We start from the raw sequence: 16,667 nt of genomic DNA on the forward strand, positions 1-16,667 counted from the left end.
GCGGTGTTTCTAAGAACATTGCAGCGCTTTTTTACCGATATTATGTTAAAAAGTAATAGATAGGGTTGCGAGCAAAAATCGGCGTTACTTCTGTAAAAAACAAACAAACAAAAAGAAAACGCGCAGGGTGTCTCACGCCCATTCCGGGGGCGCCTCACGGATATTTTATTAATTGAATCTGACCCAAAGAGTATTGTTGTGGCAAATAGATCATGTCCAATATGAGCAGCGTATCTGTTTTTTGTTGTACGATAATTGTGATGATAAAATTTGTGACTGGAAGATCTCTGAACTGCACGCTCTGTTTGACCTGTAAGCATTCCACCACATTGACATCCTCGAGGCCTCTTGGCATGTTTGTTGTTAACAAAGCGAGGATAAGTGAATATTTAAATAAACCAGAAGTCCGTGATTGAGCTCCCCACAAGATGCACGGATATATGTAGCTGCAAACAACTGTCACAGTTTCCAGACCACCCAGCAGGTCACATGTTCCAGACGTATTGCTAACTGTCACAATGGTAATGCATTGTTGTAAATGGCGGGCGGACATTTTGCGAAATAACCCTGAAACGGTGCAAGTGATTAAAACGCTAATATTTTAATTGATTTTACGGTGAGTAAAAATCTTCTTTTTTCTGCAAATCTACAGGCCAAGACCTTTAATTTGGCTTCATAGAAAGAAGTCACTCATAAAAGTTGTTGTTATGCTATTAATTTATAGCTAATTGGCACTGTAGTTCATAGAAATGTTTTTTTTTCTTCTCCTCTGGTTGCTGTATGTGCAGGGTATACATTTATGCAGCCATAATTGTACTTACTTTAATGTTCAGTAATAGTTAAAAGTACTCTGCTTCATCTATCGCAGACTTTTATACTGTGTGAATCCTCTTTCACTAGACCTTTTAAAGTGTCTATGAATGTGAAAATATCTATTTCTAGTGCTGCATTGTAAACTTGTGACTTGCCTATCGTCTCTTGGTTTCATATAGGAAGTAACAGTGATCCACTATGATTTAATAGTAATTAAATAACTGCATTTAGTTTTGAATAAGGCCGTATAAAAGACATAGCTGTATGTTTCATACGTTTTTATGCTGTTTATGGAATTTACATTAGAATTGTTTAAAAAGAATGTGCTTTTAGGAAACTGTATTAGTGTTATTTTTACAGAAGCTTCTTTATAAATAGTTTAATATATGTAGTATATGTCTACTGGCCACTAAAAACCATTCATTTTTTGTTTTGTTTACAATACTCTAGAAAGAGCGAAAAGATAAATTGTGGGATCCCATTCACAGAGCTGTAGTTGCAGAAGCCTGCAGGAGACAGGACGAGATTGACACAAGTTCCAGCATCCAAACTCAGGTTAGAATAATATTGCAGGACTGAATGTAGAGAGCATAAAAGACCTGCCCTGAAAGCAAGATTTGTAATATGACTTATAATTTGATCTTTTTTCACATTTGCTATTATCTATTCATTTGCCTTTTTTTTTTTTTTTTTTTTCTATAACTAAAATTGCTTTAACGCTTTTATAGATGGGAAAATTGCTTAAAGAAGATGTTCAGAACCAAGTAGAAATCCTGAACACTTTTGAAAAGAAATACAGTGATCCTGGCCCTGTATATGACTGCTTAGTGTGGCATGATGGGGAAACATGGCGGTAGGTTATTATATACTCGTCTTTACATGCTGTATTTAAAATGTAAGTTTTGTAATGTATAGGGCCATTTCATGCACACTTATTCTTTTAAACTTTGTTCTATTTACAGTGGAAAATGCTTAATGTAGGAAGCTTTGAAAGAAAAGGATCTATTCTTACATGCAATGTTTGCCACACAACTTATGTTGTAGCCTGCTTACAGTTGAATAAGCTCAGTTACATTTAGGCCATATTATACGTTCCAGACTAGTTACTGTAAGACTTCAGAGGTGAAAAAGGTCTTATGAGTTTTGGCTTGTTTGCTTTCTTGCAGAGCATGCATGGACACAAGCGAGTGTGGAGATCTTGAAGCTTGCACTGTGTTGGGTAGTTACAGAGAGGCACAAGAGTATGCATCATTTGGTACAACGGAAATGCTAAATTACTCAGTATGCATTTATGATGATGGGAATTTACTTTCGATTGTTACAAGTGGAGGTGAGTTTTCATATCGATTTGCGTATATATGATTTCACAAACCTTGGAATTCCTAGTTGGCGCACACATCAGCACAAAAGCTACAAATACAAGTAAAGGATATTAATAGGGGAAGTACTGCTCTGCCTTCCAACAATACATTCATAGTCCATGCATTCCGTGTATATGTACGGTGGAAAAGCCTACTGGTTGAACCACCATTCATAAAACTGACCGTTGTATAAAAGTCAGTACAACAGCTTTTCTTCATGTCTTGAAAAGTAAACTTGGTATGCCTGCGAGTCACTTTTGATCCGTCATCTGAATGTCAGAATGATCAAATAACATTCCTTATGACCAAGAGGTACATGTATTAAGCAGTGGATCTGTTAAATCTCCGATATTCGGCGATTGTGACGGCCATATTTAAAACGATAAATTTATTAAAGGAAAAACCTGGTGAGTTTTGTCTTTAATAAAATGTCCATTTTAAATATGGCCGTCACAATCACCGAATATCGCCGACTTGTCGGATCCACAAAGAGTTTGTAATATTTTTTTAACTGTAGAAATACAATATGATTGTGGCATTACAGCATGCCTCTCTATTCTTGTCAGGCTCTATTTGCACTGAGAACAATAATCACAGGTTACTGTACTGTTCTCAATGGCTTTAAAGCCAAGTTTTGCCTTCAAAGCCATTGCTGCTTTAAATTTACCATACATCGTCTATTTGCAAAAAACGCTATTTGATACATTTACATTTACCCCAGGTATTCGTTATATATACACTGTGACTATAGATTCTGATTCCTCCTACATCAAGAATACATGTAATCAGATTCTCTGCCTGTTACTTTTTTTTTAATTACTTCTTTCAATATTTCTTTAAAAATTGACTTTCTTAGGATTTTAATTTCTGTAACTTCTTTATCAGGGTTTTCGTTGCAAAGTAAAGAAGTAGGTGTGCTGTAGAGCAGTGCAAAAGCATGGATAGCAGTATAGATAGTTGAAACTAGTATTAAGTCAGTGCACTTCTGCAATGCCACATAAGATAAGTCTAAACAACGTGAACCGAGTAGAATAGTATATAGCGTTTCCAATCTGGCCAAATTGATTTACTTTCCTAGGCTCTGCTGTGATTTTATAGCTTATCCGAATCATTCTTAGAAGTGTGCTGGATCTCTGATCTCGAAAAGGGTCTTGCTGCACTAAAGAGTCAGTAAGAGCTGGGCAACAGCATAGTGCTGGCATGTTGAACTCAAAACCCCAATTGGGCCAAATAATCAACACTCCAAAGATTGGCTGCTAACAAATTGACGTGTGTGTGTGTGTGTGTGTATGTTAGGGAATTTAGACTGTAAGCCCCAATGTGACAGGGACTGATGTGAGTAATTTCTCTGTACAGCGCTACGGAATTAGTGGTACTATATAATTAAATGGTGATGAAAGTCTAAGATTGTGTGCAACAAGAAAACTAAAAAGAATTAAATAATCCTCATCGGCACAGGTAATGCATTTGATAAACATTCAACAAACTTGTATAAATGTACTTGGTCACCGACTTACCAAACGAATAAGGATAATGTTTTGAGCACACACAGTCGCAGATTATAAGTACCAAGCAGTTTCCATGAATTATGAAAGCGTACTGTGCTGACTGTGTGCGACAACACACAGCATGGGTGGAGGGATACTAGTTGAATCGGTGTGCGCATGTATCGCGTGACACTGATTGTGAATGTTGACTGAACTCGAATGCAAACTGTTCTGTTGTATTCAATAAATTTTTTTAAGTCAATTAACCAAATAAAACGCAGACCACATTCCACTTGTTTTCGCATAGTAATTCGGGGCCGCAAAAAGTATGCGTTTGGGCCATGAGTTTGACGTGTCTGGCATAGGGGTAATGCAACCTGGCACGTAAGGGCATCAGCTGACTCCTACCCAGCAATCAATTCCAACTTGCCCAATATTGTATGTCACTGAACTTCATTTGGCATCCTCAGAGTCCTTTTTATCTCATCTCTATCTGTATGTTTATATGGTGCAACAAGCACAATAGTATAACTAATAGCATGGTTATTTATGAGTAACTGTGGTTACACATTATAGGTGCTCATGGGACCCATGTGGCCAGTATTGCTGCAGGATTCTTTCCTGATGAACCTGAAAGAAATGGCATAGCTCCAGGAGCACAGATCTTGGCCATAAAGATTGGTGACACCAGACTGAGCACAATGGAGACTGGCACAGGACTTATAAGAGCGGTATGAATTTTATTGTATTTGAGTTGGTGTTTTTATTTTTATTTTATTGTTTTTGTTTTAATTGATGGCTGTATAATGAAAGAAGGTACTAGCCATTTTATGTATTCTGGAAATGAATATCAGTTGGTCACATTTTTCACAAAATATTACAAGAATATAGTAATGGCAGGAGTACTAGACAAAATATAGAATAACCGAAGGTTTCACACAGTAGTTCTCTAAGATATATGTAATCTTGATACTGAGGTACCAACAGCTGGTAAATCGGTATGAAGCAATAATGGCATCTTCTTTCCTATCCTTAACCCCTTCAGAACTGCCAAGCTCTTATTTGTGTTCAGTTAGAATCTCCTGTGTTTTAACAGGGCATAGGTAAATCTAGCATGATAGTGCCTTGTATTGTCCCCTAACCTACTGCTACTGGAAGCAGACTTGTGCCAGTCTGCCCCGCACTCTTTCCTAGCTTGCCAAGACCATATTTCTGTTCTGCGCAGATGCATTTTTACATGGGTGTCAAGCTCATGCTATAATGTGTATATGTCATGCAGAATGGCTATGGTCCCGAACTTGCAAACCCTCGCATATATATATATATTATATATATATATATATATATATATATATATATATATATATATATATATATATATAATTTTATATTATTTGCTTGACCCTTGCTAATCAATCCTTTTTATGTTCTTTTTACTTTTTCTCCTGTATTGTTTTTCACTATAACAGTTGGTATTCTTGCAGTAATATCTTGTATTTCTTTCAGATGATTGAAGCAATAAAGTATAAATGTGATCTGGTCAACTACAGCTATGGGGAAGCAACACACTGGCCAAATTCTGGGTATGTATAAGCTGCTTTATCAACACTTTATGTATAAAAGAGCTGAAGTATATCAAAACCACATAGGTCTCAAATCTGAATGCATACACTTAAAGCAAATTTCCTGTAGTTCCGAACCTTACTATTTCCAACAGCCATCTAGGGGACGGTCTAATGCAGGCTTGGTCCCAGGATACCCTTCCAGCAATAAGCTGCTATATATTGGCAAAGCATGCTGGGGCTTGTAGTTTCATAGCAACTGGAGTGCCACAGATTAGCCAAGCCTGGTCTAGTGCATAGTTCCACCCTCAGGGGGCAGGGCACTTTTAGAGGAAAAAGCATAGGCTACTGTTCCCATTTTAAATTTTTGTTTTGCTTTTTTTTTTTAACTTTCTTTGCTTAAATTGCTTCTGGGAACTGGAGACTAATGGCCTGGCTCTGTCCATGGGTTTCACATTTCAGTAAAGATTTTCTTCCACCAAGGTTGGCTTCTATTTTTTCCATGTTTTATTGTTTGTACAGGAGAATTTGTGAGGCCATTAATGAAGCAGTGTGGAAAAACAACATAATTTATGTCTCAAGTGCTGGTAATAATGGTCCATGCCTTTCAACTGTTGGTTGTCCAGGAGGAACGACATCTAGTGTTATTGGTAAGTTGTGTTTTTTCGTTTCTGTCTCCCAGTATTCATGCTCAGCTATGCTTTATAACAGTGCTGTATAGTTGCTTCTCTGGAACGATTGCGGGGCCAGATTTTAAATAAAAATATACAAATTTAATGTTTTGCAGGGAATCTCGAGTTTTGTCATGAAGATAAAATCTAGTTACCTTTTTCTGTTAAATATTGTTCAAGTTCATGGTATGGTTTATGTAAATTTCCTGTATGTTAGGAACTGGTAAGTTGAGGTTTTGTGAATCAGGTATTCATGCTTCCATGTTATCTTCAGGTGTGGGAGCCTATGTTTCACCAGACATGATGGTTGCAGAATATTCCCTCCGAGAAAAACTACCTGCCAATCAATACACTTGGTCTTCAAGAGGTCCTAGGTATAATTTAGACTATAATAATAATTTCTCCTTCCACAGTAGGAGCCCACAGACATTGGGTTATGTTTCACCCTCAGGAGGTGGGGTTCTGAAGAGACTGCTCCTCCTCATTTCTTTTTCCGGTGCCCTGCACAGGAAGTGTGCACATGTTCTTGCCTTCTATTTCTTTTCTTTCTTTTACTACTTTTTATTCTCTCTTGCAGGAAAGGGGGGGGGGGGGAGGGGGAGGGGGGTAGTGCTATGATGTATAAGCTGTTAAACTTGGACTTAAAAATTCTGATGGGAAAATGTTGGTCTTATGTGTGTGTTTCTCAAGATGCAACCAACTAATGCATATACTTGCGCCCAACAGTGACATAGAGAAGCGGCTTCACAGTGTTGGTTATAAGTGCAAAAGTACCTTTGCCCTAATTGTGTGTAATATAATGTATTGCAGAGAGTAGTGTATTGACAGTTAGCATATATTAATAATGTTGCATTTTCTATATAAAATATAACAAACTGCAAACATCCCCACATCCATTACTTGTTTACTGCTTTAGAAATCCAATGGAACTCTTATTTCCTGGAGTAGTCCAAATGGAAAGGACAAATAAGTAATCTGGATAAACTGCTTCAATTTAATGTAACATAGTAGAGCCATGATGCTAATGATGTTCTATTGGCTGCAGGGGTTACAAAAGCAGTTAATCTGAAGAGGCTAGATCAGTGGTGGGCAACAAGCAGCCCACAGACTCTTTACATGCAGCCCACCTTTATAACAAAGTAGAGAATAAGGCAGAACAGGGGCAGCCAACTTCCGGGTCACGTGATGACCTCTGCACAACTCCAGGATGTCACGCATACCCGAGGAGGAGGGATTGCATTGTTCTCATGCCTTCCTCTGTTCGCCCTTTTTTCTCTGTCATCCTTTGGGGATATTGGGGTATAGAGTAGGGACAGGGCGAACAGGCACTTTAACTTCTGTTTACTAAGCCCTAGCTCCTCCCTCTCTATACCCCACCTCCTGCCAGCCTTAGTTTGGTTTAAGTGCCCGGTGAACGGGCTGCGTCTGGGCTGCTTAGCAGCCGAATTCTGTTTTTGGTTTTTTTGTTTGTGTTTTTTTTTTTTTTACTTTGTTTTAGTTTATAAGTTAATCGGAGACTTGGTCCTGATAGCCGGCGGCTCACGGAGTCGAATAGGCGATTGTCAGATGCTTCACGATGTTCTCCCTGGCTGTCAACTGCTGTTGTGGAGGGTCCGGAGTTTAGTGTATTGACTCCCCCCTCCCCCCCGTGTCTAGCAGATCATTAAAAAAAATAAAGGAAGCCTGCAGTTAGCTGTGAGACAGTGAGTTTAAAAAAACAATTACTGTAGCAGCGCACAGCATGGACGGCTGTGCGCTATCTGGAGGGGGGGATTGGAGGTGCCATGGTGGTGCCTCCTTCGCCAGCCCTCCTCTCCCAATGTTCTAATGCCCTCCTAGGAGCCGGGCACAGTCGCTGCAGGCTGTGCCCGTCCTCCTGTTCTGACAGCCAGCAGACTGCAGACACTGCGTGAGGAGGGATGGCAGCAGGTAATTGAAACCCTCTCCCAGCACAGTGCAGAGGGGGGTAGAAAAATCGCAGTTTGTCCCCTGAGTCTTCATACTAGGAGCAATCGTCAAAAAAAAAATTCTATTTTTAGCTCAGGGAACTGGGTCAAGCTAGGGTCACTAAGATGGTGAACCCTGCTAAACACTGGATTGGTTGAGGGGGTTGTCCTGTTGGACACTTGTCAATCCAGTGCTGAGCCCTGGGGGGGTGGTGTTTCCTCTATTGCACTTCCTCCGTGGTCTCTCACTACTTTGTGTGCAGACACCAGAATAGACAGCCATTTTATAGCTCCTGCTTCTCCCCTTTTCTGTCTTGAGTCCTGTAAGGTAAAGGGTTGGGGGTTGTTATTTTCAAAAGTTTGTCTTTTACTCTGTGGGGCTTTATTGGCTGAATTGCAGGCTCACTTTCTGTTCAGTTTTGTGTGCTGCTTGTCATTTATATTGTGTTTTGTTACACTGTTTATTACACTGTTTTGTTTGTGTTTTGTCCCATCTGTTTTGAGTGTTTCTACTCCGGCGGAGTCTGTAGAACCAGCTTGGGTTCAGGGACTTGCATCCTCTGTACAGGGTTTGGTTTTGGTTTCTTTCTTTTTAGAAAAGATGTTGCATTCTGCCCGCGCTGTTCTCCTCACGTAAGCGTAAGAGGGTGTCAGCACCCCTTTAGGGAAATGAGTCAGATTCTGACTGTTGTTCCCAGGAGGAGGGTAAATTAGCGGTGGATTCTGATATGGAGGCTCCTACAGTGGTGGAGGAGGTTCATTCTGATCATCAGAGTGTGGAGGAACTAATTCAAGCGGTGCGTCAGGTACTTGATTTTCCCGAGAAACAGGTTCTTGACACTGCAGTGGTTTCTCTTTTTGCACGCGGGAAAAATAAATATTTCTCTTTCCTGGTTTCTTCCTAGTTGGCAGATTTGTTGTCAGAGCCTTGGGCTTTCCCAGATAGGAAGTTCCAAGTATCTCGCTGTCTGCAGTCGTGTCATCCTTTTCCTCCTGAAGTTCTTGCTAAATGTAAGATGCCTCCACGTGTGGATGCTGATGTTGCAAGGTTGGCCAAGGTAACTATTATTCCTCTTCCTAACACAGCCACTCCTAAGGATGGTACAGACTGTAAGGTTAAGGCCTTCCTTAAGTCCATTTTCATGACAGCAGGTGCTTCTTTGAGGCCTGCTTTGGCATCTGCGTGGGTTAGCAAAGCTGTAGAACGCAGGCCGTCCTCTGAACTGCTTCCACTGGATCAAATTCAGAGGGCGACAGATTATTTAGGAGAGGCAGCTATGGACGAGGGCCTGATTGGGGCACGTATTTCGGCTCGTCACACTCTCTGGCTTAGGTCCTGGGAGCCTGATATGGAGTCTAAAAAAGGCTCTGGAGACAATAGATTTTTCTGGCGTGTTTTTTTTTTTTACCTCAGCTTGACTCCATTATCAGTCAAGACACAGGAGGAAAGAGTACTTTTCTCCCTGTTAATGCTCCCAAACAAAGAATGTCCAGATTCCGGTCCTTTCGGTCCTCAGGAAGGTTTCGGGGTCAATATTCCTCAGGCCAATCTTCTAGAGGCCAGTCATCCACCCCCAGGGATGGTTTGCAGCGTGGGCACCAGGCCTGGTCTGCTCGACGCCTAGCAGCGAAACCTGCAGGCAAGCAGTCCGCAGGATGGACATTTTGCTCCTCCGCTGTCGCCATTGGTGGGAGTCCGTCTCTTCTCTTCTTCAGGGATCGGTGGTTTCAGTCTACCACCGATGTCTGGGCTTGGGTTGTGGTGGATTGAGGATACAAGATTGATCTGCTTGGTCTTCCTCCCAGACGGTTCTTTGCCACAGGTCTTCCCACTTGTCCCCGAAAATGACTGGCTTTACGAAAAGCAGTTAAATCCCTCCTTTCTACCGGAGTGATTATTCCGGTGCCAGATTCTCAAAGAGGTTTGGGTTTTTATTCCAACCTTTTTCTCATGCCAAAACTAGACGGCTTATTCAGACCAATTCTGATTCTGAAATCTTTCAACACCCAGGTCAGAGTGCTCAGGTTCAAGATGGAGGCTTTGCTCTCGGTCATTCACCGCTTGAAACAAGTAATATTCATGGTGGCTTTAGACATCAAGGATGTCTATCTTCCATGTACCTATCTGGAAGGGTCATCAGTCCTTTTTGAGGTTTGCGGTTCGATCAAAGCACTAACAATTTCAGGCTCTTCCCTTTGGTCTGGCCATGGCCCCACGTATCTTCACCAAGATCATGGCGGTCATGGCTGCTCTGTTAAAGTTCAAGGGGATTACAATCATCCCTTACCTGGATGATCTTCTTTTAAGGGCACATTGTCCAAAGGTGCTTCAGTCGCATATCCCAGTAGTAATCCAGACTCTAGAGTCTCACGGCTGGATTCTCAGTTTGAAAAAGTCCAAGTTGATCCCATCCCAACGGTTGATCTTTTTGGGTCTTTTTATTGGACACCCGACAGCGACGGGTGTTCTTACCCCAGGACAAGATTCTAGCTTTGCAGAAGATTGTGAAATGTTGGCGGCAATGCAGCCTTCGGTACCTTTCGCCATGAGAGTTCTGGGCAAGATGGTATCGACTTTAGAGGCGATCCAGTTTGCTCAGTTTCATGCACGGCAGTTCCAGTTGGAACTTATGTCGCAATGGAATAAATCCCATCTGAATCTGGCGGGCCGGGTATTCCGCCTGTCTCCGCAGATGCGTTGGTCCCTTTTTTGGTGGTTACACAAACAGAATCTCGCCAGGGAATGCAAATTCTCAATTTGGAATTGGACTTTGATCACAACGGATGCCAGCCTCTGAGGTTGGGGGTCATCTGTCTTCACGCTCGGTTTCAGTATCTTTGGACTCAAAAACAATCCAAGCTTCCAATCAATGTCTTGAATCTTTGAGCAGTCTTTCATGCTCTTATGAACGCGCAACACTTGCTGCAGGGAAGGCCAGTGAAGATTGTCACACAATGCAACGTCGGTCTCATACCTCAATCATCAGGGCGGCACCAAGAGTCCTTTGGCCATGTGTAAATTGTTCCTCCATCTGGAGGTGTTTCGTCAGTTGATGGAACGGTGGGGTCACCCGGATGTCGATAGAATGGCATTCCGGTTGAACCACAAAGTCCCCCTCTTCTGCTCCTGCGCAAAAGATCCCATGGCTGTTGCGGTAGACGCAATGTCTGTCTCTTGGTGGTTCTACTTTCAGGTCCCTTTTGTCATCTAAGTTTACAATGTCTGGCTTTAACGGCGTGGCTGTTGAAGCCATCATTCGAAGAGCTAAGGGGTTTTCTGAACGTGTGGTGCAAACCTTGCTTTGGGCTTCTGCAAAAATCTATCATCAAGACTAGAAGACATATATTGGCTGGTGTGAAGAGAAGGGATATATTCTACTTCTTCTTTTCTCTTTGCCAGGTTATTTCGGTTCTTGCAGGACAGGTTAGATTTGTCTCTCAAGGGTCAGGTGTCAGCAGCTTTCGGTCTTCTTTCAAATAAGACTTGCTGTTATACCTGATGAGCACACTTTCATTCAGGGAGTACTCCATGTACAACCTCTATATGTTCCATCGGTAGGTCCATGGAATTTGGAGTTGAATGCTTTACAGCATCTGCCTTTTGAGCCTTTGAATACAGTAGAATTTAAATTTCTAACCTGGAAAATGGTTTGGACCATTTCTGTCATGCAGCGTTTCAGAGCTTGTTGCTTTATCTTGCAAGTCTCCTCTTCTTGTTTTTCATAAAAACAGGGCAGTTCTTCGAAACAAGCCCTCTTTTCTTCATAGGGTTGTGTCTGGATTTCATCTAAATCAGGACGTTGTCATTCCGGCCCTGACTGATATTTCTGTCTTCGGTTAACAATTATTCTATTCGTTATCTCTGTTGTCCGAGCCTTGCGAATTTTTGTGCATAAGTCTCAAAAGGTGCGCAAGACTAAGGATCTTTTGATTCGTTATCATGCTCACAACAGAGGCTAGCCAGGTTCTAAAGTCACTTTTGCAAGGTGGATTACGGCTGTTATTCGTCAAGCTTATAGTAAGGCTGGGGAGCCTAACCCAGATAATCTGAGCGCGCACTCTACAAGGTCTATAAGTGCTTCCTGGGCGGCCCGCCATGGTGCCTCCAGTGAACAGCTGTGTAAGGCGGCCTCGTGATCGTCTGTACACATATTCACTAAATTTTACAAGTTTAATGTGTTTGCATCCAAGGATGCAAGTTTTGGAAGAAAGGTGCTTCTTCTGAGCGTTCCCTTCCGTGAGGCAACTTTGGGATGTCCCCGGTGTCCCCCAATGGATGACAGAGAAAATTGGAATTTTATACTAGCGTAAAATCTGTTTCTCTAAGTCCATTGGGGGACACTGGGCGCCCACCCTTAACGCTTTAGTTTCTCCTACTTTTTGACATGTTGTCTTGTCAAGAGAATGTTGTTTGTTAATGTTATTCTCTTTTCCTGTTTTCTCTCTATCTCCGCTTTGTGTGGACTTGGTTAAACATAAACTGAGGCTGGCAGGAAATGGTGTGTAGAGAGGGAGGAGCTAGGGCTTAGTTAAACAGAAGTTAAAGTGCCTGTTCGCCCTGTCCCCCCTACTCTATACCCCAATGTCCCCGGTGTCCCCGATATAAAAATCCCATTTTTTTATTCTCCCTTTTTTTTTAAAAAAAAAAAGTGGGAGGGCCTTGTGCTGCACTCAAGGAAAGCCAGGTTGTCTATTACTGGGCTAGATAGTGCTGCTTGTGTTTTTAAAGATGCTTTTATTCTCTTTTTACTTACAACTTTTAAAAAATTTTGTGACATTTTTTACATTTTAAATTTACATTTCGCCCATCCCTTGTTCTAGTGTGTATATACTATGTAAGTACTAATTATATTGGGCCTCACAAAGGTCAGTTTTTCAGTTTTTCTCTCTCTCTGTATGATTAAAAATGTTTAGGCAGTGGTCAACTTTACATTATTCCTGCAGCAATTGTTTGTGTTCTTCTGCATTTTGGCCTTGCATTCCTGACATACAGTGGCCTCTCCCCACTGCCCCCCCCCCCCCCCCACCCAATACAGTTTTTTGCCAGCAGGGAGCTTTTAGTAATGGGAAGCCAAGATTTGAGATTGCATGATGACACTTAGAACCAGAAAAAGAAAATATTCCCATTAATAAAACAAATAATGTCAGTCCTTCAAAACCAAGTAAATTGGATACATAGATCCTAAAAGTATGGAAATCTGAATGGTGGAAAGTCTGTTTTATATATCCTTACAGAAATGTGGTTGCTGTACTTTGAATGCTTAATATTTGTTTGAGCAGCACTGATGGAGCTCTGGGAGTCAGTATAAGTGCTCCAGGAGGAGCTATTGCATCTGTGCCAAATTGGACACTGCGAGGGACTCAGTTAATGAATGGAACATCCATGTCTTCTCCTAATGCTTGTGGAGGCATTGCACTAGTATTATCAGGTGAATTTGGACTATGGTTTATATCTATCTAATTTTTTTTTTTCTTTCTTTAAATAGCAGCTATCCTTTGGTGCTTGCAACAGTGTTTCACATTTTAAATTATGCTCCTTTTTTTGTTTTACAGGTCTTAAAGCAAATGGTGTCCAATACACTGTGCAGTCAGTTAGGAGAGCTTTGGAAAATACTGCAATGAAGGCTGAAAACATTGAAGTGTTTGCCCAAGGGCATGGTATTATTCAGGTATCTAAATATTTTTGGGGAAAATATGTAAAAATAAAGAGTATTCTGGGGGAACAGAAGTGTGTGCACTGCAGCAAAGTGGTGACGTGGTTGCGGTCACATCACATATGGTGCAAGCCCTGGTCTTCTCTGTATCACTTTTGGCCTTCACTTCCCCTGCTCCCTCTCCTTCGTCATACAACAAAATATGTTGACTTCAGATTGTGAATTCTGGGTTTGGTTAATATAGTAATTTTCTGAGAGGGGGGAAAGCTATGTAATGATTAACTTTATGTTCTAGGTAGATATTTATTTGTATTTCTTTAATTTTTTTTCTAGGTTGACAAAGCCTATGACTACCTCATGCAGAATGCCTCATTAATCAGTAAGATAGGTTTTACAGTTACAGTTGGAAGCGGTCGTGGAATTTACCTCAGGGATCCGAATCAGGTTGCTGCCCCTTCTGACCATGGTGTGGGCATTGAGCCAATGTTTCCAGAAAACACAGGTGAGCTGAAATCCCATTTTAGAGGGGACAAAAAATAGGTCATACAGTTGTCATGTGTGTGTGTGTATATATATATATATATATATATATATATATATATATATATATATATATATATATATATATATATAATATTTATATATATAATATTTATACACTTCCTTATTCTTTTTGTCTTTGTAAGTGAATATATGCTCAGAAGGATGAACTAATTTTCCTTGTCTGAGTAACGTGCTTGTTTTCTGTCAGATAACTCTGAACGAATTTCCCTCCAACTTCACTTGGCGCTCACATCAACTGCGTCCTGGGTTCAGTATCCCAGTCACTTGGAGCTGATGAACCAGTGCAGACATATAAACGTCCGTGTGGATCCACGTGGTCTGCGAGAAGGGGTGCATTACACTGAGGTAGGCCATGGAAGATAAGCATTTTGTGATTTGCAAAAACTTCATTAGACTTTAATTCTATTTTTCAAAAGCAAGATTGTACATGTAGAAGAAATGGTTGTAGAGGAATGATTGTGTTTTCTTAAAGGGACATTAACAAGCGGTTTTAATTTTCTGTAACATTACTTTTATGTACATATCTATATAGCTCAAATACATTGTATGGGAAGGCTTTCAAAGTGACCCGTCTGTGTCCCTTCAAATATATTTTAATTACATTAATGATTCTTTATTCAGACATTTTAATAAAATGATTGTAGAAGTAGATTTTATCTTTTAAACAGCAACTGTAAGCATTTAGATGTTAGACGGATTTACTTATTCATAAACAATTATTTTATGTATTCTCCAAAATGTACCTTTTTTTAGCTATAAATGAATCTATAATTGTAATCTTATACAGTAAAAAACAAAACAAATTCAGTTATGCCCCCCCCCCCCCCCCCCCAATATCTGTAAAATAGACCCCTTTCTGACACTGATGCCTCATTTTATCTCGCCTCGAGAGATCTATATTTTATCTAGCCTTTTAACCCCCTCTCAAGAACTAAATGCCACTGCCAGACTTTCACCACGCTAACTGCACAAATTCAGTTACTCCACTCTGCTAATCCTTGCACTTGATACCGAAGTGTAACATTCAAAGTCCTATTCTTACTTTATAAAGCCAACCTACATATACAACCTCATCTCTAAAGAATTTCCTAACTCTCAATTCCTTTCATCCTATCTGGGGGACACTGCTACCATGGGGATGTGGGAGTGGAGTTGGCAGTTAACAGGTTAACTTTGTTAATGTATCAAAGCTGGCAAACCCATCCTCTCTGCAACCCCCTGTAGCCTCTTCAGTCTTCGTTAAGTGCCCAAGGGAGTTGGACTTACATGACAGGAAGAAATATTTTTCTTTTTTCTATAATTTTAACTTATTTTTGTGCAGCAGTGTGCTCTGTTAGCTATACAGAGCCCACTTACTCAGACAGTGAGAGCCTGACTGCTCTCGCGAACATTGGATGTTTTCTTTATTTTTTTGTTTTTATTCTTTTAAAACTACTCAGCGCTGACAAGCGACTTATAGCCGCTGCCACACCGATTCTAAACAGATATACCGACGCTACCAAAAACGGCAAAGAGTGCCGGTAATCAGAACGCCGGGGCCGCCATATTGGAATGTACCAAGTCCACTCCACAGCAATGGAGGGGAAACGCTTGTTCCACCAGAAAAACGGCCACCACGAATCTGCTACAAGCGACTGTTGCATAATATAGATGCAGCAGATCGCCTTTTTACCAGCGGAAAACTTGAGGAGCAAGAAAAGGGTGCAGTCGGAGGGTACTAGGAAGACAGTCCAGTCCCTTCCTGTAGTCTGAAGAAAGTGAACTATTCCAAGGGCACCAAACAACTGTCTGGGAAAAAGTGCAGCAGACATTTTCTGGGACACTGAGTTGCTAACAAACCTCTCCTGCTCCAAAAGACATCTTAGCCTCACTGGAAGGCTAAGTACCACTTTTCTTATATCTCTATGACATAGATAGAGGTATATTGAAACTAAATTGTTGTTGCAATAGCATTTTTATTAAAATAAAATACTAATTGCATAACCTTTACAGGGATACTAATTTTTGACTCTGTGATAGACTAGCTAGTATCTCTCTGTTTACTTGTGAGTTGCTTGCCTGTATTTCATTCTTTTACTGTTATACTGTTCCCTTAAAAATGTCTGATAAGGGAAACGCACTTCAGACAAAACATTATACCTGTTTCAAGTGTAAAGATAAGTTACCAATTGGACTACAGGATCCGGGGCCACTTCTGTGCTGACTGCAGCGGGGGTTCCCTGGCCATGCAGGCTCAGGTTAGTGCACTGCCACTAGTGGAATGGCTAGCATGGGCAATTGCCCTGACACAGGGGATTGAGACATTCGTAAAGCTGCTATCTAAACCAATAGAGATTCCAGCAGCTGCGCAGGTTCTCCCCTCTATCTTGGTAGCAATTGATCCCCTCATAACAGGCAGGACTACAGGGACCGCCGAGTCCAGACTTTGGACAGGCTGGGGCTCCATCTGTTCTCACCTCACAAGGCCCTCCTACAGGAGAATTGGCTTGGTCAGCTTCCCTAGTTAGAGGACTTGATAGGTTAAACTAGTTCTTGGATGCACCAAGATTCTTGTCAAAAAATTAGCGACACCGATCCCCTAACCCCCTTCTGACCCTCTCTGATTTGGA

The 16,667-nt window shown here is 41.1% G+C and overlaps 1 protein-coding gene across 2 annotated transcripts in view; it reads left to right on the plus strand.

The window, feature by feature from the left end:
• Positions 1 to 16,667, plus strand: part of TPP2 (tripeptidyl peptidase 2) — an 80,065-nt gene that overhangs the window by 9,077 nt on the left and 54,321 nt on the right. For both annotated transcript variants that reach the window (XM_075199968.1, XM_075199969.1), the window contains exons 4-14: positions 1,264 to 1,368; positions 1,542 to 1,666; positions 1,980 to 2,143; positions 4,238 to 4,392; positions 5,168 to 5,244; positions 5,746 to 5,873; positions 6,169 to 6,268; positions 13,121 to 13,269; positions 13,394 to 13,509; positions 13,828 to 13,996; positions 14,246 to 14,403. In XM_075199968.1, coding sequence (XP_075056069.1) covers positions 1,264 to 1,368; positions 1,542 to 1,666; positions 1,980 to 2,143; positions 4,238 to 4,392; positions 5,168 to 5,244; positions 5,746 to 5,873; positions 6,169 to 6,268; positions 13,121 to 13,269; positions 13,394 to 13,509; positions 13,828 to 13,996; positions 14,246 to 14,403 — 1,446 coding nt within the window. The remainder of the gene's footprint in view (positions 1 to 1,263; positions 1,369 to 1,541; positions 1,667 to 1,979; positions 2,144 to 4,237; positions 4,393 to 5,167; positions 5,245 to 5,745; positions 5,874 to 6,168; positions 6,269 to 13,120; positions 13,270 to 13,393; positions 13,510 to 13,827; positions 13,997 to 14,245; positions 14,404 to 16,667) is intronic.

The sequence above is a fragment of the Mixophyes fleayi genome, chromosome 2 (assembly GCF_038048845.1).
Source record: "Mixophyes fleayi isolate aMixFle1 chromosome 2, aMixFle1.hap1, whole genome shotgun sequence".
Taxonomy (NCBI): domain Eukaryota; kingdom Metazoa; phylum Chordata; class Amphibia; order Anura; family Limnodynastidae; genus Mixophyes; species Mixophyes fleayi.